We start from the raw sequence: 13703 nt of genomic DNA on the forward strand, positions 1-13703 counted from the left end.
GAGGTTCTGTAATCCAACAAATGTTGGAGGCCTTGTAGCAGGCTGTCTGCTAGGAAGATGGGCTGCTAACAAGTTCAGGCAGATGGATTAGCAGCAAACCTTTGGGGTTGTCTTGCACTAGGTTTAGGGATTAAAGCAAAGAAAAGATGAAACTGCAGCAATCTAAAGAGAAGAAAAGGGGAAAAAGAAGATAACAAACAAATAAAAGGAGAGGAGGATAGATCCAGACTCGCTCTAGGAAGGCCTCACAGCTATCTTCAGGTTGCAAGAGGAGAAGAAACTTAATAGAGAAGGGGGTGGCCGAATTAAATAGGGTTTGTTTGATTTTTCATGACCAAATACCCCTCTACAAATTCATATTGCAATCAATACACTTAAGAATAGAACAATAATAGAACACAACAGAATAAGAGAACATAACAAGAATATAAAGTGAATATTGAAAATAAATACATCAATGACTGAACCAACTAATTAATGAGTCACCATCTAATTAATGACTCAATCTACTAACAAAGATACATTCTGAAATCTTAATTCATCTAGTAAATCTCTTGCTCCGTGCCTTGTCATCCACAAACTCTGGGAAATCCAGGGTTATGTTTGATGATAAGTTCAGAACTTGCAATAGTCTTCACCCTTTCATTTGTTGTTTCCTGGTAGTTCATTTCTGTTGCCCAAGGTGACAACCCAGGGGGGGGGTGAATTGGGTTTTCTAAATTTTTGGCGCCTTTAAATCTTTCTTGTTAAGTGCAGTGGATGCTATCTTAAACTACTTGAATGAATTAAACTAGAGCAATGATAAAAGATAAAGCAAGAAGCACAAGATCAAGCACAACACAAACACAACGATATATAGTGGTTCGGTGCACCCCAAGGCACCTACGTCCACTTCCCAAGCTTTTCCTTGGGAATTCACTATAATCCCTTGTATTACAGTTGGATTGTCTTCCGGGCTCACAATCCAAAACCTATACAATTGGTTTTACGGGTTCACCAATAAACCTAAATGTTGGTTTTACGGGCTCACCAACAACTTACGTTGGTTTTACGGGCTCACCAATAACCTACGTTGGTTTTACGGGCTCACCAACAACCTATATGTTGGTTTTGCGGGCTCACCAACAACCTAACCGTTGGTTTTACGGGCTCACCAACAACCTACATTGTTGATTTTACGGGCTTACCAACAAACCTTACAACAAGAATAGAAAACAAATGAACAAAGCTCCTAAATGAGCAAATATGACAATTATGCACTAAAAGAAGAGATAAGAAAATAGTTATCGCTTTGATGAAGCTCTTCTCTTCTTTGCCAAGGTTGCTTCACTCCTCAAGGGTTGGTAGAGCTCTTGATGTCCCTTTGAATCTGCTCAACCACCTTCTTTTGGCTTTTGGAATGAGGCACTTGGATGAAGCTTTCTTTTCTAGGGTTTCCACTTGAATGCTCTTCTCGATTGGCCAAGAATACCTTCCTCTGATGAATAGTCCCTCTTAAATACTTCTCCAACCTTCAAATAGACCTTCCTAGCCGTTGGATTGAAGAAACTAGCCGTTTATAGCCGTTGGGGACTTAAAAAATAATTCTGCACAATTAGCCGTTATGCTGTTAGTCGTGCTCGGGTCGACCCCAACTTTCCTCGGATCGACCCCACCTTCACTGGGGACCTGGGGTCGACCCCAACTCTTCTGGGGTCGGCTCAACAGTGCTGGGGTCGACCCCAATACTTCTAGGGTCGGCCCTGACAGAAAATCCAGAGAGTATGTTTTTTTTTCCATTCCAGCTACGGCGCTCTCGGGTCGACCCCGCTACAGTGTTTTCAGGGAATAATTCTTCTTCATTGTCTTGTTGGGGTTGGCTCTTGATTTCTTGGGGTCGGCTCCACTGGGGTCGGCTCCAACTTTCCTGGGGTCGACCCAACCTTGTGCCACTGATCCAAAATGTGCCATTCTTGTGCCATTTTGCTCCAAATGTTTTAGGGTCGACTCCATTTCTTCTGGGGTCGACTCCAACTGTGTGCCAAATATTTCAAGGGTGTGCCACATGGTGCCAAGGCATGCCAAATGTATCGGAGTCGACTCTTAGCTTTCAGGAGTCGACTCGAGGACTGTTCTCTTGACTTTTTCTTGGAATTGCTCCTCCAACTTGAATGCTTTGAACTTGTAACTTGTCCCGATGAAGTGGAGCATTCTTCCAACCTTTATGAGAACTTTGAAGCCCTCCTTGTATTCTTCCAACTTGCTATGCTCCTAGCAAAACAAATTGTCTTTCTTCTTACAACACAAACATTAGTAATTATACTTCAAGGTTTTGTGATCATCAAAATCAATCTTTGGGTCATCAATTTCTATGACATTCTCATCTACATCGTCTTCATATTCTTTAGGTTTTTGAAGTTCTTAGTGGGGTGACACCTTACACTAATTTAACAATTGTTCCTTCATGCACTGTCAGATGATTTTTCCTGGTTTGCGGTGTCTTTTAATGGGATTGTTGCTAACCCTGACGAAGTGTGTTATCATTGAAAAGTGGCCCAAAGCTCAAAACATTCATAAAGTCCTAAATTTTGTGGTGCGGCTTTCATTTTTAGGAGGTTAGTTAGGACATTCAATTCAGTTATGGCTTGTATCATGATTTGCTTGTATAAATGGGAGTTTAAACGGCCCAAAATTGCAACCCAGGTGTTTTAGCAAATTAAAGAGAGGATGACATTGTCTCCAATGCTGCTGTCCCTGATTTTTATATATTCTTTGAGGTAATGTGCAATGCCTCAGGTGTAGGGATAGGTGGTGTATTGAGTTAAGAGGGTCATCCTGCCACATTCTTTAGTGGAAAATAAAATGAGGTCCAACAAGAGTACCCTACCTTTGACAACAAATTTTATGTGGTTGTTCATGCCTGAGTTATAGGCATCATTACCTTTTATCTAGGGAATTTATCCTCTGTTCTTACCATCAAGCTTCGAGATATTTAAGTTTACAAAAGAAATTAGGGCCCAAGCACATTAAATGGGCTGATTGCATTCAAGAGTACGCATTTATTCTTAAACATTGTTCTAGTATTAAGAATAAGCAACTAATGCACTATGTGGAAAGGTGGCCATTTTGCATTTGGCATGTTTTTACATGGTTGGTTTGTTCACATTGAAAACAAGTACAATGTGTGGGCATTTTATGACATCCACACATTTTTTTGGATGATGCACATGGTACGAGTGTATATTTTGTTATTCACGTGGTTAGTTGTCTGATAGTAGTCATTTTTGTGCATAATTACTTCATCTTTTAGGATTTTGTGGGTTGGAAGTTGCATATTAGGAGTGCCGCTGGTCACTTTGGACATGAAAAGATGATTGCATGGTTAACGATGGAGTTTTGACCTAGCCTCAAGACTCAAGAGGGATTGACATGTATTGTTTTACAGTGTTGCACGTGTTAGATTAGAAAGGGTGGTTGACAAATTAAGGGGCTTATTGCTTTTGCCACAACTCCCAAGGCAAGATCTTGCCATAGATTTCATTTTTAGGTTTGCCTAAGCCAATTAGGGCCCATTCTTCAGTTCTTGTTTGGGTGGATAGTTTTCAAATATGGCACAGTTTTTCCCTACAACAAAATAGCCGATGCACTGCATTTACTCCAATTTTTCTTCAGGAAATAGTTAGGTTGCATGGTCTTCCTCAAATAATTGTTAGTGATAGAGACTTTAGGTTTATGAGTTATTTTTGGATAACCTAATGGAAAAACGTTGAATAATAAATCACATGTTTCCTCTACTTATCATCCACAAATGTAAGAGTCATTAATAGGAGTGGGGTGATCTTCTTAGGTGCTTGTTAGGTGATCATAAGTCTACCTGGGATTAGTTTTTGCTTGTTGAAGTTTGCATACAGTTCTCTCAATCACTCCACTAGCCATTATTGTTTTTAAGGTTGTCAAGGGCCATAAATCTTGGAAACCCATAGATATTCACTTATTAACTGAATCAAGACCTAACGGACTAGTTTCATTATCTGTTAGGCATTTGTATGATTTGCATGCTGAGAAGATGTGGTATTATTTTAAGCAATGAAAAATTACAACTCTACTGCAGACCTCTATTGCAGGTTTCATTGGTTTCTAGAGCAAGAAATGATGATGGTACATATCCATTCAAAGAAATTTCCCTCGACTCAGACCCAAACCTGGATGCTTTATGGCTTGGTCAATGGTCTGGTGACTCCGGTCTTTAAAATATTGCTATCTAATATGTGCCCCTCCTCCCGCCCTAAATTCTCCTCTCTGTTTTTTTCTTGTTTTTCTTTTTCATGGTTTGGCAAAAACATAGGTTTGGCTTCTCATTTCTGAGTTTTTTCTTCTTTGGCAACACTGAAGACTGGTGCAGGACCTTTCCTATGTCTGGGTTCCTTTTTCTGTCTCTCTTTAATTTGCTCCGCATCTTCTTCTTTTCTGATAAGCAGTTGTTGCTTCTCTTTCCCTGGTTTTAAACCCTAATCCTATCCAGAAAATACCCCCAAACCCTGTATCTGTTTCACCCACCTGGAACGAGGTAGCAACCAGCTACCTACCTGGCATCCAGCCTGCTACCAGGCCCGAAGCACGTATCGAACTGATCTTTGTTACAGAATAGAGACTGGCACTCCAGATTCCAGGCCCACGAATATCTTCCAGCGGGGTTGATTCTCTCCTCTTTTGTGCTTGAACCTTCCTGGTATCTTTGTTTATTTACAGTTTCAGACCGCCACCTTCTTTCCTCCGAATCTGTTCCAAAACCCTTCTTTCCTATCCTTTGAATCACCACCAAAGGGTTCTTGATGCACTTCAAGATCACTGATCATGGAGAATCAGGATGCTTCTTTGCTGATTGGTATTAAACATTCTTCACTTTGCCTGGAGGAACCTTTGGGGATGAAACAAATTCCATTGATGCAGTGATCTTCTGAGCCATGATCCTGTGTTGAGCTCCTAGCTGTAGATTGCTTCTTTTGTTGATGGAATAATTGCATCTAATATCAGTCTTGCACATTGCAGGCATTACAATAAGTCATCTTGCATTAGATTAGATCGCATGTTTGGTTGTTTTTATATTAACCTGTTAGACAATAATCTTTTTGGAATTTAGGTTTGTTTTCTTGATTACTTTAGTTTCACATTTTATTAATTTCATTATTAGCTTGTTCATTGCATCTTTAGGAACGCATATAAAGTCTTCCCTTGGGTTGTCTTATGTCACATGTGGATACTTGTTACAACAAACTTACACCTCCATTTTGACCAGTTGTTTTTATTTGTTCAGTACAGTCGGCACTTATTCCCATTGAAGGTTTTATTTGAAGCTTTTTATAATATTTCCCAAATTCCGCTTGATTTGGTCAATTATCATGCAGTCTCATCAGAAGCCTAGAACTTGCTTCCACCACTTCTTCCATCTCACCAGAGAATTGAGACTCCACCATTACTTAATGAGTTGGTGATGCTAATGATTGAGATTTTATCACTATTTCTACATTTTTGCTTTGTGACTGTCAATTTGGAAAAACAAGAAAGAAAATGGACACCCACTTCTTAGTTCTTACTACTGTATCAAGGCTATGTATAGTACGGTGGTCTACTGTGGGGCCAACTTGTGAAGTTGGTAAGTCATTGGTGGTGGTACTGGCGCTCAATGACCCGGGTTCAAATCCAGTTGTGGGGGATAACCCCCTCCCTTCTCTTAAAAAAAAGTTGCTGGTCTATTTTATTGCAGAAATTGGTTGATCTCAATGACATCTCTTTCTCAAACATCACATTCACTAATTTTGTATTGTTTTTATTTCAATAACTAGACTTATATTCGATTAGTAGGATTTTGGTATTTCACTAGCATAAGAAATACATTGAGGTAGCAGCTATCTAGCAATTAATACATTGGTATTTCAATGACTTCTCTACCCGAGATGGAACACCTCAAGGATATCTTAACAAGGTTCATGACTGTTTGCACTTTCAATATCAATTACGGAACTCTTGAGGTTATATTGATGTACGATGTTTACTTTTTACATTGTGTTGAAATTTTTAGAGAATCATTCCTCAATCTGTATGACATTTCCTGGTCAAGCTACACGCGATGTCAATAAACTTATATATATATATATATATATATGATTACAATATTCTCATTAGCATCATGTTATGTTGATTTGGTCTCATGAAATCATTATCTTTCAGCCTAGTTATTTAGGGAACCTTACTAGTATTTTCAGAAGGCTGGACTAGTATATCTCCTACCTATAATATTTCTTTATCATGGACGTGTTGATGCTAGTGTACTTTTTTCATGTTTCAGAAAGCTGAATTGAGGTGTCTTCTACCTAGAAATTTGCTTGATCATGGTTTTTTTGCTGGATCCCCTCTCCGAAATGAAGATAATGGAGAAGGCCCTACAAGTCGGCTTTGCAATTATAGCTGGAGTGGTCAGCGCAAGGTTCCTTCTTATTTAAATAAGCTTGTTTTTCCTCAGGAGTTCGTAGCAGCTTTACGGACCATTGCCATGAAAGAACATGAGCTTAGCCTGGTTGCTTCATTATTAGAAGAGGTAATGTCGTATGTCTTACCTTGTGTGTTTACTTAGACATGTTTGTCCTAGTAGCCACTATTTGTTATTGCACAATTATCTTCCTAATTAAGAGATCTAGGTGACTGGTGTATGGCTTTTAACTGAAGCAGTTGTTAGAAAAAGTATAATACTAAAGAATGTTTGTTAATTAACGTGAGATTCATATTTTGAAAGAAGACCTAGGTGTGGCAATGGGTTGGGTCTAATCTGATGCCGAAAGAGGTTAGGAGAATATGTACCCAAACCAACCCTACCCAACATCATGTCGAGACCCTTCAACCCATTCCCTTGCGAAGCTCAACCCTTGACTAACACAACCTAGCCTATCTAACCCTATTCTTACAACTCCTAGTGACTCATTCCCAAAATACACTATACAATTGGTATTTGTTATCTTGTAGCAGAATCATGGAAATGAATTGTCTCTGGTATGAGGAATAAATTTTATTCCCTATTCCCTATCACTTAGGGTCAAAACTTATAATTATTTGGATAAATAGATACAAAATCCAAAAGATTCGCAATGGATAACTTCGACAACTCGATATTTGATTTTAATTTCCATCCCGTGTGCTGACACACTCACTCACAGGATTCAAAAGTTTTTGGTCAAAAGTCCTGCGGATTTCCACCAAAGTCAGCATTAGTTTTCACTAGATTTCCATATGTCTATGGTTAAATAATTTTAGCATGTTTTCTTTCATGATTGAGTCAGATAATTCTGATTCTAGTATGAATAATTTGATGTCTCCCTTTCTCCAATTTGTTTTGCTATATCTCCTTTTTGCGCACCACCTATTCCTTTTTCTGGGCTACTGAAAGATGCAACTGGTTTGTCTCCTTGTGATCATGCACACAGAGAAGGAATGCTCTGAGCTTGGGATATTGTACCTCGGAGCCGTTGTAGGCTGGCCAACACCTGCATATATTGGAGATGTCAAAGGTTTTAGGGCAGCATTTTCATGCGCCTTGATCCCAGGCCAACATTATTATTCTCTAACACTTTTCTGTATGCCAGCTTGGTTGCGCATATATGAGTTCAATTTTTGGTGCTTTCTAACATTTTGCCAATTCCTATTTAGGTCACCTATGAAAAACTAGGGATGTTCTAACATTCGCACACATCAAATTTGGATCCATTTCATTGACCTTCCACCTCTGTCAACATAACATCAGCCTTCCACCTTTCTTATCTAAGTTTGCAACCAGCAACATCTGTATTGTTTAAAATAACACGATATCTCGTAATTCAATCTGGCTTTCGCTTTTTAGATTCATCCATACAAATACAATTTCCTTCTTATCTGTATAACAACCTTGTTGTTTTCTTCTTGTCATGCTTCCATTTAATTTTTCTTTTACAAAATTTTGCTTGAATTTTTTGGTAAGCCGTTTTTAACCTTTCATTTCAAATATATAGATGATGCTAGGTTTATATATAGAATATGACAGGTCATTCTCATTCAAAAGTTTTTATTACTTTTTGACTTCAGTAGAAGCACTCACCAGGAACAAGTCATTTTATCTGTATATTTGTTTTTCTAACACTCTCCCCTACTTACCTTGATTTTTCAAGCTTGTCGGATCTGGAACAGAAAAACAACCATCTGATGTAGAAGTTCAAGCAGCGGTATGGGAAGCTTGTGGGGATCTTGAAGCCTTAGAGTTACTTGTTGATCTTCTTCGTGTCAAGTAAGAACCCTTAGTCTTTAGATATCCTTATTATATCCTTTTGGTAGCATTCTTGTAAAGAGAGGTCCCACATGGGTAGGATGGATATTGTTGTTGATCTAACACCAATAATATATTTAGTTGTCATGCCAACTAACATACCTCAAGGTACTTCAACTTGATTCTTTAGCTGATAGGACTGAGCACTTTGATTGGATACCTTTAACTAAATTTTGTAGAATGAATGGCCATTCATTGTTCTGATCATATGTTAATGCAATCTAGTTTAGTCCATGAGTTCCTGAACTTATTCGCTTTGAAACTGTGGGCATAAATTGGCCAAGCCAAAGGCCCTTCTTGGACTAGATTTTGTCCTATTTTTGCCTGTCCATTTGGTCTTGCTTTAAAAAGAGAGTTTCAGGGCCTAGTCTTGGCTCATTGCTACTCAACTTGACAATAATTTTGAAATGATCTTCTTTCCTTAAGTCTGCATACTTTGCATTTTGCAAGGATGATGGAACTTGAAGAGGGTTCTGGAACAGAGGCTTCTGACACTGAACTTCTTGAGAGGTTCCATTTTGGAGAAGTTGAAGACCATGAGAGGTATGCTGAGTATATGGTATTGAATGTTTGTGGGGAATATTTTCTGCATATTAAAAATGACTAAAATGTCATACAATTAGAGCCAAAATTTAGTCAATTTTAAATCATCATTAAGTTGACGTTGATCCAAGGATTCAAGTCTCATGGAATGGGAGTGTATTGATGATGTGTCAATATGATATGCACCAGAATGGATGTCATATTGTGGAAGTGTGCCAACTAATACACTTTGTTGCAGCTAGTTTGGCCTATGGTCTATTTTGACATCCAAAATATTTTTTACCTTTTATGTTATATTGTTTTGTGCTATGCTTTCACATAAATGTGGTACTTTTGTCAACTTAAATAACATAGCCATCTTATCCTATGTGTGCTCAAGTTTTTATTGCTAGTTTAATACATAATTTTATGTTAAGTTGCAATTAGAACTATATTGAAAAATTATATGCATGTGATAGCAATTGAAATGTAACTAGGTTATTGGAAATCAATGAACTTATGAATGACACCGCTACCCAAACGAAATAGTCTACTAGTAGCTTTGATTTGACAAATTATAGGTGCTTATTAAATTAGTAATAATTAGTCATGAATAACTATATATTAATTTATTTATTTATCTGAAAAGTCATACAATGAATCATTTGGCCAAGAGGAAAAAGAAGAAAAGAACATTTCAAGATTTTTAAAGGCATCAAATCAGCATTTAGTCACCTAATTAGCATTCAACCTAGAACCCTGAATTTTCTTGATTTTGATTTCAAATTCATGCTATAGGATTTGAATCTGGAGTTCATACACAATCTAATCTTCCTATCACAGCCCCTGCATGATTTCTTCAAATTTCCCATCATGTACTCCTTGGGTTTTTTGGGGAAAAAAAAAAGGGGGGGAAGCTAGAAGCTTGTTTCTATCCCCAAACCCTGCAATCTAAGCTCACCAATGTGCAGCTTCTCATTTTTTACTCCAAATTCCCTCTCCCAGCTGATGCTACCTTCAGATGGTGGAAAAGGAGAGGGAAAAGGAAAAAAACATTATGAGGGGGTCCTGATTGCTATTGGGCAGTATTAGGTGGTATAGCGCAATTTTATACCCAATATGGCTCAATCTATCCCCATCCAGCATGATTCGGGTGGCGTAGGCATACCAGCCCCATGTGAAACGTCTGATTTGGACACTATGATACCGGCCACGTGCAGTACAACTAGTTCGGGCCGGTAAACACAAATCTCAAATCCTTGTCCGGTACATCTTTCCAAGCGTTAACCAGAGTTCTAATTCTTCCACCTTCGAACCTTCTTTTCCAAGTTTTTTTTAATCTGATATTAATTCTTGATCAAAATTGAATTATGCGACTTCCACTCGTGCAGTTAGTAATGCTTCGAAGATTATTATGTTTTTATTTTTCTTTTATATTCAAACAACAGCTTCAGATTTTTTTAAGCATTTAGCTTTAATATGTATTTAAGGTTTATTTTTGCTAATCTGCTAGTTTGAATCAGCTTTCCCCTAAATCTTTTGTTGCTTCTATGTATATTTCTAGGACTATCAAAACATGAGTTTTTGGATGTATCTGCTCTTTTAATGCTAGACATGTGGACATCTGTTGTGCCTTCTTGCATGATAGTGGAGATGTATGTCCTAGATTTACGTTGTTAGTATTTCCGTTATGCCTTATATGATACTTTTTTGTTCAATTGCAGCAGAAACAATAAATATAGTGAAGATAAGTTGATGAGTAGAAATCGGTGGTCTAGTATAGTTTACAGAAAAGGGCAGAAACAACTCACTAGCCTATTTTTGAGAGAAGCAGAGCATGCTCTGGAGTTGTGCGCAAGCGAACAGTCATAAACAATGCTTTAGACTGGGATGCAGCATTGCGCAATTATCAGTCTGCACAATTTGTAAGTGGACCTCTCTCTCTCTCTCTCTCTCTCTCTCTCTCTCTCTCTCTCTTGGTTCTTTTATCTTCAGAATTTTCACCTTTGGTGGAACTATCTACACTTCAGACAACGCAAACCAAGGATCTTTAGCTCCAATTCATATAAGCATTTTAAGCTAGTGTTTCTTTTCAATTTCATGAGATGATCACTCACTGCACATCCTCCAGCTTTTCATTCTGTGGTTTAAATCATGTTTTTAGTGTTTGCAACTTAGCCTTAAGATTTGTAATCACACAAACACTAAACTCACTTCACGGGTGCTCAACTTTCAGGTCAGCTCCAGGCAGGCTTCGTAGTTAACAGTCACTACCACGCTTCTGGAGATATCTGACTTCAACCGGACCTCAACTCTTTGGAATAGGTAACATGTCAGTTGTGAAGATTCATCAAGGGTATGTGGAACTTCCAATCTCAGATCTTACCGAGTATGTGAGAAGCAGTAGCGCATCCAATCATCTATTGTATTAACAGGCATCTCATAAATGGAGAATTTTTTGAGTCAAAATATCATTAATCTATATTAATTTTTATAATCCTTTGGTATTGGTGTCTGTTTTCTTTTAACATGGCCATGTTAGATATCGATCTATATCAATGTTAGATATCAATCTTTTAACAGTTCTACTTCTTTACAATTTTATGGCCATTTTATCAAGCAATAAATTTCTGTTTGCAAAGTTGGATACAAACCATCATCTATTGGCCACACTATGTAAGAAAAAACGATAGAGAACAAACTGTTCTAGATTCAAGAATATAGCTACACATCAAAACCAAGAGCAAACACATCAGGTCTAAGATTTTCTTTGATATTTGCAAGGGCCACAGAGTATTAGCTTCCACAATGAGTAGATGCAGTTTGAAGTCTGTAAGATTAGTCATGCATGCCCACATTTCGAAGCATCCACCCTATTTAAGTATGCGCATGTCACTGCAATGCATCCTTTGAACAGAGTAGCTGCAGCAGAGTGCAGGTACTCTTGCCCAGAGATCTTGGCCTTGGCAAGCCCGAGAAGTGCAAGAGCAAGTGCCGAGAGAATGCATGCCCCAAGGAACTTGGTGCCTTGGCAGTCATCTTCTCATCAACTAGTATGTCTTTGTATTTTGAGAACACATTCACCATCTGTATTCACCAACCAAAATTTGCTTGGCAACAAGATGGAAGCCTGAGATACAAACTAATGAAGTTGGATGAAGATGAACCTTTTCCTTTGTTTTCTTTTCAAGGATGGTTGTAATTATTAAGATGCTACAATGAAGAGATTGATGGTACTTAAAAATAAATAAATAAATAAATGATGTTAAAACAACAATCGCCACCCCCACCTGCTCATGAAAAAAAGAGAGAGGTATGATTGTGTTTATATTATTGTGCAATATACATTTTTGTCTTTGGCCTGGACGAACTCATTCCTCTTCATCCATGCAATTTTTGAAAGAGAAACAAAAACAAAAGAGCAAGACAGAAGAAAGTTTGTTTTCTTATTATATATAAAAAAAGGAAGAATACTTGTAGTTATTATTTTTCAAGAATATAGATTGGAGACTGTATATGTATAATAAATTTGATGAGTCTTATCAACAATGATTTAAAGAGCATCAATACAAAGGGAAATGGTCAGTGCAAAGATGACATACAGGAGCGGCATCCTCCAAGTCCATCCCCCACGCTTGGTATGTGGAGAGCAACAGCCCTGCTGGAAGCTGGTGGATTTGCGCCCTCTCCTTCTTAGCCATCTCCTTCTCAGTGCTGGTTGATACAAAATCTCCAAAACCCATTGATATGCCATCGGCCACCAAGTTTGCAAACCCCAAGGCTTCAACTGCGCCAACATTTGTTCGAACATCAAAATAGAAACACCACCCCCCCCAAACCAACCAACCGAAAAAAAAAAAGGCCATTTAGGTCCATTTAGATTCGGACTCCATCATGAAATAAGTTTTGGCGCACTAATGAATAGAGGATGGATCCATGTTGGTGTTGGAAACTCAATTTCCAACTCATTTTGGTAAAAGTAAGATTCATACCTAGATCTCTTTAGTATACCATCTTAATAATACAATTGCTTCGATATTAACCAACCACAGCGGATCTCGAGACAATAATACAATAAATCAACTAGTGCGGTAAGAATCCAAGTTTGCAAGAGATGACTTATCCCAGTGGGAGAATATAGCAGAAGAACAAAAATTATATGGTAGCTAATTAGTTGAGAGTTGGAAGTACTCGAGGAGAGGCGGCCAGCGGCGATGGAGGAAATGAGGGAGAAGGAGGTGACAATGGCGTCAAGACCCGCATAGACTTACACTCTTGACGCCATCCCCGCTCCAAAAGCTTTCCCTCCCTACACTACCACCACCCTTTACCACCACCCTTCTCCTCAGGCCAGCGGCCTCCTCGCCATGAGGTCGAGTTATGGAAGAGCTGCCAGAGTTATGTTGTGGGGAAGAGGTGGTGAAGGAATGTGTGTAAAATTTCACCACAGTAATAGTTAAAAAATGGCTACAAGGAGGGGAAGAGGCTTCGGTTTCAGCGTGCATGGGAGTTCCCCTGACACGTTTCATGTGTGTGCTGCTCCTAAAACAACGTGATAATTGAGCAGGTTTATGGAAGTATGGTGGTTGGCGTAGAATCGGGTCGTCTTTGGCAGCTTCATCCACGAGAGCAATGCAAGCTAGTGGAGGGCTTGTGAGGCCCAGGCCCACCTGATTGGCTGGCCCAGGTAAGCCCGCACGGGCTCGGCGAGAGAACCAGAGGGCCGCGCGAACGGGCGGGACTCTGGTTTCCTTTTTTTTTTTTTTTAACGCTGCTTGAGAAAGCCCAATAATAAATACAACTCCTCGCATCGGTCATGACAAATATTCCGGAAGCATTGCGATAGAGAAAAAGA

The 13703-nt window shown here is 38.7% G+C and overlaps 1 protein-coding gene across 6 annotated transcripts in view; it reads left to right on the forward strand.

Moving 5' to 3' along the window:
- LOC103721376 overlaps positions 1-11430 on the forward strand; it is a 38410-nt gene extending 26980 nt beyond the window's left edge. For 3 of the 6 annotated variants that reach the window (XM_039115609.1, XM_008811551.4, XM_008811554.4), the window contains 5 exons: positions 6326-6574; positions 8172-8287; positions 8777-8869; positions 10573-10773; positions 11085-11430. In XM_039115609.1, coding sequence (XP_038971537.1) covers positions 6326-6574; positions 8172-8287; positions 8777-8869; positions 10573-10720 — 606 coding nt within the window. In that variant the 3' untranslated portion in view covers positions 10721-10773; positions 11085-11430. Of the gene's footprint in view, positions 1-6325; positions 6575-7454; positions 7539-8171; positions 8288-8776; positions 8870-10572; positions 10774-11084 lie in introns of those variants that run through there. The other 3 variants (XM_008811552.4, XM_026810141.2, XM_017846251.3) reach the window with 3 other exon arrangements.
- The last annotated feature ends 2273 nt before the right edge of the window (positions 11431-13703 follow it).

This window comes from Phoenix dactylifera, chromosome 18, assembly GCF_009389715.1.
Source record: "Phoenix dactylifera cultivar Barhee BC4 chromosome 18, palm_55x_up_171113_PBpolish2nd_filt_p, whole genome shotgun sequence".
NCBI classification, from domain to species: Eukaryota; Viridiplantae; Streptophyta; class Magnoliopsida; order Arecales; family Arecaceae; genus Phoenix; species Phoenix dactylifera.